Source organism: Erpetoichthys calabaricus, chromosome 13 (genome assembly GCF_900747795.2).
Source record: "Erpetoichthys calabaricus chromosome 13, fErpCal1.3, whole genome shotgun sequence".
In the NCBI taxonomy this organism is placed as follows: Eukaryota; Metazoa; Chordata; class Cladistia; order Polypteriformes; family Polypteridae; genus Erpetoichthys; species Erpetoichthys calabaricus.
The window spans coordinates 34,115,512-34,127,600 of record NC_041406.2 but is presented as its reverse complement, the minus strand read 5'-3'; the positions used below and the strand labels follow the sequence as shown (position 1 = coordinate 34,127,600).

The 12,089-nt window shown below is 36.1% G+C and overlaps 1 protein-coding gene across 1 annotated transcript in view; it reads left to right on the top strand.

Moving 5' to 3' along the window:
* bop1 (BOP1 ribosomal biogenesis factor) overlaps positions 1-12,089 on the top strand; it is a 171,909-nt gene that overhangs the window by 19,158 nt on the left and 140,662 nt on the right. The window contains exon 3 of the mRNA XM_028818103.2: positions 8,222-8,362. Within this exon, the coding sequence (XP_028673936.2) occupies positions 8,222-8,362 (141 nt within the window). The remainder of the gene's footprint in view (positions 1-8,221; positions 8,363-12,089) is intronic.

Below are 12,089 nucleotides of genomic sequence, written 5' to 3'. Positions count from 1 at the left end.
TGTCTTTTCTGTTACCATTTGGATAAATATCTTAAAGCATCTACAATAAGTTTTGAAATGTTTGGATCTGCAGTGTTTGATGTGTTGTGTAATGGTAGTCAGCAAGCATGATATACCTTACGACAAGAAGCCGTTTTTTTTAAACCAGAGGACCCAATTAAATTGACAAAAAAATCAGCCCAATTCCCCGTTAAATTAAAAAAAATTTTTAAAAAAGCATTCTCTTGCTGTTAGATATTGAAAAAAAGACATGATTAAATGCATCATTTACATTAATTAATGCATCATTAGCAATATAATGTATATACACACATACATATAAACATTTATGCCATTATGAACATTTAAACTTGTCATAGTCTATAATGGGCTGGTAGGTAGTAATAATACATAATGTCTGTGGTGTTGATTTTGCATTTGCCAGTAGGTGGCATCTTGTGACACCAAATGGAATTTTTAAGTTGATGGCTACTGAAACCTAGAAAGTATGCTGAATTTCAGTTTTTCTTTAGATAGTGCATAGCAGTACAATAAAATACATTTATGATGCCTCATTGTGCAAATATTAAAACATTTTTGTTTCAGACCAGTTTTGTTAAGCTTGACTTGCATGTATGGAATGTTTTTTGATTTTAATAAAATATATAATTATATACATAAACACATGCATGTGTATATAATAAAAAAGTTAAGCTATTTTCTGAGTCGGCTTTGATACTTTAATCACTTGATATAGTCTCATTTTCTGTTACAGAATTATAGGAAACTAAAACCATTTTCTGCAGCATCTGGCACAGGTTGGGAACTAAGACTGCATGATATGGGGGGAAAATTTTCACTGAATGATAAATCTGGTGCTGATGTGATGACAATAAATTATGCGATATATTGGATTAACATTGTGTATTGTACACTTTTACCAATTGCAGGTGCTGCCAATACAGACAATAAATTGAGGTTGCTGGCTGTATATGTTTATTCAAATAAACAAAAATTAGAGTCAATAATTAATAATGCAAAAAAGTAAATAAAATGTTTTGTGAAAAAGTAATGCTGTAAAATATTTAAACAAATTTGTAAAAGTTGTTTCCAACAATAGTGAAAATCTAAACAAATGTTTAGGTTACATCTCACTTATGACCTTCAAATTCTCAAGAATTTGAAAATGTCAGAAAGAGAACGTAAAAGTAACAAATATATCGGAGAAAGAGAATAGAACTTTGTAACTCTGCTTTTAATCTTTAACACCTCTTAATTCATCTTGACCTTTCCTTAAATTACATTTGTATCACATGAGGCAGTGACATGACAGTGTTAAAATTTGTTTTTGTTGTTGCAGATGAATGCATAGCACTCTTCCAGCACAATATATACATACAGTGTATCCGGAAAGTATTCACAGAGCATCACTTTTTCCACATGTTGTTATGTTACAGCCTTATTCCAAAATGGATTAAATTCATTTTTTTCCTCAGAATTCTACACACAACACCCCATAATGACAACGTGAAAAAAATTTACTTGAGATTTTTGCAAATTTATTAAAAATAAAAAAACTGAGAAATCACATGTACATAAGTATTCACAGCCTTTGCTCAATACTTTGTCGATGCACCTTTGGCAGCAATTACAGCCTCAAGTCTTTTTGAATATGATGCCACAAGCTTGGCACACCTATCCTTGGCCAGTTTCGCCCATTCCTCTTTGCAGCACCTCTCAAGCTCCATCAGGTTGGATGGGAAGCATCGGTGCACAACCATTTTAAGATCTCTCCAGAGATGTTCAATCGGATTCAAGTCTGGGCTCTGGCTGGGCCACTCAAGAACATTCACAGAGTTGTCCTGAAGTCACTCCTTTGATATCTTGGCTGTGTGCTTAGGGTCGTTGTCCTGCTGAAAGATGAACCCTCGCCCCAGTCTGTGGTCAAGAGCGCTCTGGAGCAGGTTTTCATCCAGGATAGATAGATACTTTATTAATCCCAATGGGAAATTCACAATGTCTCTGTACATTGCTGCAGTCATCTTTCCCTTTATCCTGACTGGTCTCCCAGTCCCTGCCGCTGAAAAACATCCCCACAGCATGATGCTGCCACCACCATGCTTCACTGTAGGGATGGTATTGGCCTGGTGATGAGCGATGCCTGGTTTCCTCCAAACGTGACACCTGGCATTCACACCAAAGAGTTCAGTCTTTGTCTCATCAGACCAGAGAATTTTCTTTCTCATGGTCTGAGAGTCCTTCAGGTGCCTTTTGGCAAACTCCAGGCGGGCTGCCATGTGCCTTTTACTAAGGAGTGGCTTCCGTCTGGCCACTCTACCATACAGGCCTGATTGGTGGATTGTTGCAGAGATGGTTGTACTTCTGGAAGGTTCACGTCTCTCCACAGAGGACCTCTGGAGCTCTGACAGAGTGACCATCGGGTTCTTGGTCACCTCCCTGACTAAGGCCCTTCTCCCCCGATCGCTCAGTTTAGATGGCCGGCCAGCTCTAGGAAAAGTCCTGGTGGTTTCGAACTTCTTCCATTTACGGATAATGGAGGCCACTGTGCTCACTGGGACCTTCAAAGGAGCAGAAATTTTTCTGTAACCTTCCCCAGATTTGTGCCTCGAGACAATCCTGTCTCAGAGGTCTACAGACAATTCCTTTGACTTCATGCTTGGTTTGTGCTCTGACATGAACTGTCAACTGTGGGACCTTATATAGACAAGTGTGTGCCTTTCCAAGTACTGTTCAATCAACTGAATTTACCACAGGTGGACTCCAATTAAGCTGCAGAAACATCTCAAGGATGATCAGGGGAAACAGGATGCACCTGAGCTCAACTTTTTTCACGTTGTCATTATGGGGTTTTGTGTGTAGAATTCTGAGGGAAAAAATGAATTTAATCCATTTTGGAATAAGGCTGTAACATAACAAAATGTGGAAAAAGTGATGCGCTGTGAATACTTTCCGGATGCACTGTAATTAGCATATTGGAGGCAAATGTTTTAGCAACAGGTGATTTTTAAAGGATTATGTCATGTTGATGTGTGGTCTTTTTTCCAATGTACACAAAAATATATTTACAATAATGAACTGAAATACTACATAAATATCGCACTCCTAGATTTTGTTTTCAGACCTAATTTAGACCCCACCAATTAATTTCTCTGTCAAAAATGCCATAAGTTTGACTTTCAGGTGTATACTGAGGTACAATATGTCTGATAAAATGCCTTACACCTTTAGTTGAATACAGCTTGTGATCTATGTATATAGCTGCATTACAATTTGTTACACTTGGACCATTAAGAGAGTCCTCATGTTATTAAAGATAACACACACTTTTCACACTCCGCAATTTCTGAGCTAAGAGTAGGGAGCATTTTCATAACCTCCACAATATACTTATTAGGAGCGCAGATTATATATTGTTAATGATGATTTTTCTTCTTTTTTTTTTTTAAATAAGATTTCTCCCATGCCCTTTCTGTGACATCAGCTGTAAGCCCCTGTTAGTTGAAAAGAATTACCTGCTGTATCAGTTCAGATTTTTGGTTTACTGCATCAGCAGTTGGTAGATATTCCAGGCTGACTAGTACATTAAATAGTATAATGTTGCCATGCCATGCTTTCTCACCTTTTCAAACCTAAAATTAGTTTTTCCTCAAAACAAAGAGCCGCTGTTATTTGTGGTTTCTGGATGCTCTCTGAATACTGCAAAGTACATTCTCTGACCTGGTTGTGATGCTGTCTTCTCCCTGCAGTCTTCACTATTTTGCAGAATACCCTCCATATTTAATCCACAAAAAAAACCTGCTCCAGTGTTTAAAAAGTTTTTTTAATGAATATGATTGATTCTTTTCACTTGTATTTGGTACTGAATCTTTACATTTTTTTCTTTTAATCCATGACAAACTAAGCATTAATTATTAACTTATTTATATCACAGTTTGAATCCCGTAAACTCCAGAAGTGACTCTACTGCATTAAGCGCTTCAGCAAGGCCCTTAACCTACAATTGCCTTGTCCTTGGTATGATGTTCATCTGCATCCAGCTCTGCAAGCACATCCTCTGGCAGGATTGGCACTCCAGCCACCATAAAAAAATTAAAAAAAAAAAAAAAAACCTCACACTGTTGCAGTGTGGTGCTGAGGTGTCACCCGCTGCACTCAGGTCCCAATCCAGGTGTTTTATCTTGTGGTGCTTATCCATGCATGCTCCCAACGTATTTCTCTCTCTCTCTCTCTCATAGTGAAATGAGTGGATATGATTCACTTTTGGCATTGTTGCCCCCACTGCAGCATTTGCTTTACAGCTAACACTGTTGTTTCTTTTGTTTGCTTTATTTTTTGCCCAATTTCACTATATTACTCATCACTGTGTGTGTGTGAGTGTGGACCCATTAACCAAAGCGGAGAAGAGAGGGAGAGTATAATTTTCTTGTGAGTGGGTAACCTGCATAATCAAGAGATGCTCTTCAAATATTTTTGCATGTCTTCCTTGCACTTTAACGACCTCTTGCGTCATATTCAGCCCTTCGTTCAACATTTTGGTACCCATGTAAGTAGCCTCTTCTTGAAATTCACCATTTACCGAGCTGTACTCACAATGCAGCATAGTTAGAAAAAATTCTGTGCACAGCACATGATGAAAACCCAGCACATGTCTACACATGTAATGTCATTTTTGCTCTGATGCTCCCATAACCAGGCAAACAATTTAAGTATAAACTAGGCTGTAGAAGGTGGTTATTACAGTCTGGCACGCTATAAGCAGCTATCTTTAAAAGAGATTCCAAAGTTTGAGATTGTACATGAAGAATTTGGTGTTTTGTTTTTATCAAATCATTTTTAATTGTGAATATACCTCATGGACCAAAGATCTGGTACATCTGGTAGTCTACTGGGCTTTTCAAGTCTGTAGTTTGGCAGCCTGGAGTTAAAACCTTATGGTCCTGGGTGTCCAGACTAGCGATTTGTCCACCTATTTCATTGCCTTGTTCGCTGACTAAAGGACTTCTGTGTCTTGCCATGTTGGAGCCAGGTGCTATGTCTTTCTGTTGTCAGAGAGGACTTGTGACAGAGCCCATTGTTGCTCTAGGATGCACTCAACCATTTTCTGCCTTGTGCCTCATCTGGTTGGGCACTGCGTGTTTAGACCATACTCAGGTGTGTTTAATTCCTTGTGAGCAGTCTTCAGTGCCTCATTCTTTTTCCAACTGTGGGAGAAGTGTTACACCAGCTTTCTGTATGTCCCTGCAGCACAATCAATTTGTGTGTCACCTTTAACAGCATTCTCCGAAACGGACAGAAGCTGGAAAGAAAGATATGGATTAAGTCGCCAGTCTGATTGAAGTTACATTTACACAAACCAAAGCTGCATTTGCAAGCTTTATAAAAAAAATTAGGTACAGTATATGGTTTCTGTCTGTCTAAATGCTGCATGCTAGACTGTCCACAATTTATACAAGTTTATTTCAATGTACCCTAGCCTGTGACTCTACATTCTAAATAAGTAACTTTATCAAATCAGATAGCAGAAAAACTTAATAACAATGTAGGCCTTGGAGTGCCATTGCCCACAACATCACACTAAAGGTTGTAGTGCACTTCAAAAAACCTTGTCTGACTATTGCCTTTGTTTTGTCATAGCTCAGGAGTGTAGTTTGTTACTACCTCTGCTCTATGTTTGCCAGTACACTTGAAACATTTACCTACATGACTACGTAGCACTCAAGTAAGTTGTGCTATTGGGTCTGCAAAATGCCATAAATGTAAGAAGTGTAAAGCATAAGAGAACAGCAAACCTTTTTAACTCTAGATTACGCCCTATTACTAACCAGTTACATATCTGAAATCAAACAAACGGCTACCAATAGCAAGGTGCTGTCTGCGTCCAAAACACTGAAGTCTGAGACAATCATTTGTCAGTGGGGAAACACAATAGCCCGTTATCACATAAACTCCTGCTAGTCAAAGCCTCCTGAAATACTAGAGATATATTTTCACCACTGTGTTCTTCAGGGAAGTAGGACATCTGTAAACATGAGCCTTTGTAATTTGGAGTCACAGTCGATGAAGTGAATTGTCAGGCTTATTTAGGGCTCCATTGTCCTGCATTACCAAAGATCAGTTGTGCATATGAAAAATTCTAGTGCTTTCAGCTCTTCCAGCACCCGTTTGCAACACTGCTCATAGATCTCGGGGATGGGGACTCGGGGAAAATACATATGGGATGGTTTACTTCTTCACTTGATTGTATGGAACATGCACACACTCTCTCATTGAAGCACACACGTGCATTACAAATCCCGCAGCAGTCTTTTTTGGTGAAATAAAAAAAATAAACCACCATATAGTGAAAGAAAAAAACAATTGTAAGTGTGCCTGCCTTTTTCAGTTATTATCGTCTAGTTCTCTACAGAACAGAGACAGCAATTCACATTTGGACATCAACCTTCATTCTCAATAACGGTGCTTTGTGATGACTTTCCAAGGTGAATCCACACTCCTGGGCCTGAAAATCTGCCACAGAGGAAGACGAATAACGCAAAGCTCACAGCTGGTGTCCTTTTACAATTTCTGAATCTTGCAACAATGTTTTTGTTTTTTTTGCCTTCTTAAACAACAGGAATGCACTGTTTTGGAATCTGCATGTATGTAATCAAGATGCAAACCATTGCTATATAATATTTTTGGCTTGGAAAAATTTGATGTATCTGGTACGTTTTAATGGCTTTTTTTTATAATGGGCCCCTGTTTCCATAAGTTTCATTATAAAATGCAAGAATGGGCTAGTTATTTTTTAAAATGTACCAAATATTCTTTTCTTTATAATGTAACCTAATTTGCCAAACTAATATATGCTGTGATTGTGAAGAAATGGACTTAAGAAATATAAAACCTATTCTATAAATGTATCTTGTCTTGATTTGTACTGTAACATTAAAAGGGTTAAATCACATTTTTCCAGTTGTTTGTACGTAAATGTATATTGTTTGCAATAACATGGAACATGAGAATAGGCTATTCAGCCTAAAAAAAACCTTGTCAACCTCATTTCTCTTAATTTTTCCAAAATTTCATTCATTTCAGTTTTTGAGGGTCCCTAGAGCACTCCTGTCTTGACACACTACTTGATTTATGGTTCTTGGGGTGAAGAAAATATTGCACGTGCTATATAAATAAAATATCTTTATTAATAAATGTTTGTGCAAAACCTACTATTAAAAAGTTTCAATCTGTGTCCCAATGTTCTTGGTAAAGAATTTACAGCCAGGATCCATACTAATTCTCTTTATAATTTTTAAAAATTTAATTATGTTGCCTCTTAATCTCTGGTTTATTGAACTAAAAAGGTTATGTTACTTTTATCTCTTCTCATATCTCATACCTTGCACTCTTAAAATCCGTCTAGTTACTCTTGTTTGTACTTTATGTACCTGCCTACAAGGTCTTATATTTTTTTGGTTCCCTTTTTGCTTAAGACGTTTTTATCTTCCTTTTCTTTTTTTAATGCTATTGATTTTTTTTGACAAAACAACAAGGTTGAACATGACACACTTTTTTTTTTTTAATAGCTCATTGGATTGTAATAGTTTTTTTTATTGAGTCACTCATTCAAAACTACTTTATAATATAGTATCCTATTTTAATGCCCTGTTTTAACCCCTTTCATGCTAGTAATGGCACTGTTAAGTATTTCATTCAGTTTTCATTAACCATTTCATTCAGATTTTCTCATCTGTTATGGGTCTGTAGATAAAGACATTTTCTTTTATGGTTATATTTTTATTTATGACAGATGTGTTCATGACTGTACATATGATTCAGACCTTTGCATGGTAGGAAAGCAAAAATAACTACCAGCACATTATATTACAGAATGCGGTTTGATACATTTTTACATTAGAATTGGAACTTTCAAATGTATAGTTTTACATGTTAAGGTAGTACTGGCTTAACACCTTTGCCTTATAAAACCAAAAGCCAGAAGATTCTTAGTGATAAAGCTATCTATTGAAATGAGTTGTTGTATTTTTAGTATCACTGAATGTTTCTGGATATTTTTCTCTTATTTGCTGTGATAGCCAAATGCTTGGCTACACAATTAAATTTGGTTTCAGGCTTTCTGTATATTTTATACTTGGCTGTTGTTTTTGATGAATAGTGAGCACTTGCATAATCTGTAAAAATGTGTGTGGCTTTTTTTTTTCTGAGTCTGTTATTGTGTTTCTAGAGCCAAACACTGTCCCTGAAGAAGGTAGCAAATGAAGAAAAAGAAGGGGAGAATGGAAACTTGGAGCCCCATAGTAAAACAGCACAGCAGCCCATCAGTGTTCCAAAAGATGAGTACGAACAGGACACTTCAGATGAGGAGGTATGCAAAAAGAGTTCAGCTTCTTTGGAAGCTATCCAAAACTGATGCATTCTATCTATGTCCATGCAAATTTACCAATAAAATATTTAATATCCAGTTTGTGGTGATTAGAACACCTGTGTAAAGCTGTTTTGTTTGGTGTAAATGTATTTATTAAATTCTGGGAGCTATTTACAGATTATTTTATCAACCAGTAATAGCATATTTCAAAGGTTAATTAAAATAATTTCATGTTAATGTTTTTAATTTGACAAATATTAACAATAAACCAATCAAGCTAAGAAAAGGCTTAATCTAAGCATTTAATTGTATTTTACTATATGATACATTGTGGAAGCAATAAGGCAATCACGATTTTTCAAGGTTAGCACTTGTTTTTTCTTTTTATGCTGATCTCCATTTGCACATTTTGGAAAGTGTGTTTTTGTAGAAGTCGGTGCTCTTGTTTTTAGTCTGAATGAATATCATTAGTAGCATATTATACAAATCTCAACTATAGTGTCCTATTCACCTTTCATACAAACACAGTAAAAGAGATGCAGAAAACTCAGTTGTCCTCATCTTTAATGTCTTATTAGAGGAAGAGTTACTTTATACAAGGCTTGTCTTTAGCTAGTTGCTCATATAGAAATATGCCATCCATTTTGCTTTTATGGATGCACAATCATAAACATTTCACCAGGTTATTAGTCAGTTAAAAATACTTAAATGTATCCCTCAGTGTTGTGCTTTCTAGATTTATTTTCAAAAAACTTATTTGTGCAGCACTGTATAGTATAAATAATTACAGGTTTTAAACGTTTACACTGTAATTGTTGTAATTTTAGTGTGCAAGTACATCTTAAGTATATTTTATGGGAATATTTGTGCATCATAGGTATTTTAAAATCAGACCACATAAACGTGTTAGTTGGTGAAAGAGGACGGCAGAACAGTAATGAAAATAAAACTATTTTATTGTGTAAAGGTCTCAACAATTGTTGAAAAATGTCTTCAATAGAGTAAATAACTAAGTTACTGTCTCTGTAGTATGTCAGGGTTTATATTATTGTTTTTCTTTTTAATTTACTATTTTTCTGGTAATGTTACCCCTTGTGCTATTTTGCGGTTTGTTGTCTATTATGTTTCACATTGTTAATGCTTTTGTTCTCGGGTCCTCATATATTATGTCTCTGTAAGCTTGCTATTAAAGGCCAAGGTGCATTTATCTAGTGTCTACTTTGTTTTTCATGGAAAAGGATCACAGGCTGAAGACCAGCTTCTGAAGTAGTCTTTTCAGTTGTTATGTTTTGATTACTTACTTGTTTAAGACTTCTTTTTCTGCTTGCTCCCATTTTGATATGGTTTCTGTCGTGCTTTAACCCATCGCTTGGCCCATCTGAGAACCCTCTTTAGAAAACCACTTAACTTCTATTTGTAGTTTCTTCATTCAGCACAGCTGCTTCTTTGGAAAACTGTGCTAGAGTGACAGCCCATGAGTTATGGATGTGTCTATAACGGTTAAGCTAATTTATACAGCTGTTGATTAAATTGATTGCTTAAACCAGCCATGCCAGTGATTTTAACAGAACCCTGATTGCTGCATGCTTTGGCATTTTCTTCATCAATGAAGATTGCTAAGTATGCCTTTGTTTTGCTAGAACAATCATTCTTTTTTATTTGTTTATACACTGATCTGAAGTGTGGAAAAAAAAAAAATGGACAAGTAGTTTTCAACTGTTTGCTCCTCACATGCTTGATTGGACTTTTCAGTCAAATTTAGTCTAGTCTAAGGACTCACAGAGAAAGTTATAGTGAATAAATCCACTTATTACATGAAGAGGTGCACTTTTGCACATAGATTGGTATAAAGAGAATAAGCATTGATATACTGATATGTGAATGGTTCAGAGGAGTCATCTTTCTTCTAGTCCTTAACAGGCAGAGAAGTACAGTACACGTGTGGCACATACCAAAAGTGTATAAAACCTTAACTGCATTTTTGTCACAGTGAATGATTCTAGTTGATTTGTTCATGTGTTGGTGGTATCTTTCTGCTATAGTTACTTTCCAAGGTAAAGAAAATATATAGAAAGTAAATTCTGAGTGGGTCACTTAAGTCTTATAATTTCTATCCTGATTTTAGGGCATAAATGGTGAATGAATGGTATGTAGACATATTAGGGGCATAAGCTGAGTGCAATGGTGGTCCAAATTTCTAGCTTTCATCCTGGACACTTGTGAAAAAATCTAGAATGTTGCCAAAAAATGATTTTTTTTTTTTTAACGACTGTGAAAGCATCAAATAATAGATTTTTATATTGAGTTATTGTGCCATATCTCATCCAAACACACTCACACCTGGCCATCTTAGAAATGCCATTTACCTTTGCAGACAACTATGAAATGTCCGTCATGGTGCATTCAAACTGCTTACTTATCTCCTTTTTAGTGTAGACAAGTTATGAAATGCAGACATATTTTTAGCATTAATATAAAGTGAGGATGCAATTGTATACATTTGCTTACCTGTGGTGGTCTTTGTATTGAATTAGGCTCCTGCGTGTATAGTAGATCAGGTTGCTTTTGTGCCTTTGACAGTCCCCAGCCAGGTTGTCTACAAATAAAACTCCACGGAGTTTCAAGTGCTCTGTTTTTTTTCCTTTGCAATAAAAGGCCATTTCCTGCTAGCAGGCTGAAAGGGAATATGTGAGACTGTAGTGTCTGTCGTAAGGCTCACTGGGAGGAAGAGGTTTTGCTCCACAATGACTTTTCCATGTGGAGTGTGAAATGAATGAAGACACATTGTGGAATTAAAAAAAAAGACCCTGGCTGCTGTTCTAAACCAGCTTCCTGCTCTGCACTGCTACTGACCTGAGACTTTACAGTGCACGAGAACTTAATTCAGTAGCAGCATTAGAGGAAGAGGTTGGAGAGGGGGAAAATCAAAAGATGCAGTAGCCAGCCAAGTTTCTAACATGTTGGAGGAAAAACTGTGTGCTTCTCCTGCTCTCTTAGTTTCTTTCAGTGGAGTAAACATGTTAAGAGTGAAATGCTATATGTGCCTTTTCTAAATTATGCTTTAGGCATCAAGCAATAATGGTGCAAAATATTTAGTGTATTATTGCAAAGTAAATCTTGCAAAGTAACTCTGACCTAGACTAGTTACGTGCAGATGGTTCCATGATATATATAAGTCGTCCACTTCCCTTGAATAATTATACTTTAAAATTATTCTGATATCTTTTAAGTAGGGATCATCCCTCTGCCACAAACATGACAAAAAGCAGCCTTGACCACAGTCCTTTTAGCTGACAAATCCTCTGTTATGATTGCACTTAACCTCAGTTACAGTATCTCTAACACAGTTCCTTATTTCTTGGAATGACATCTCTTCTGAAGGTATACTGCAGATTTAAAATGTCTTAACAAAACTGTGAGATCTTGGCTAACATTCAGAACTAATTAGTGCATTGACCAGTATAATTATTGTTTACAGCAAGTCTTTTTTTGTTTTGCAGATTAAGCGCATAACTGTTACATGTGTAGTAAAATATAAATTCAGAAAAACCTTCTAAGAGTTTTAAAGAACCTGGAAAACTTTAAATTTGAGAACACAGGGTTTCTGGGAGGGTTTTTTTTTATTTTTTTTGGTTACTTCTAGAAAGCCACTTTTTTCAAAGACCTTGTTGTTAAATTCACACCTTTTAGGATGAAGATGGTTTCTTTAAGTAAATATGAGAGTATA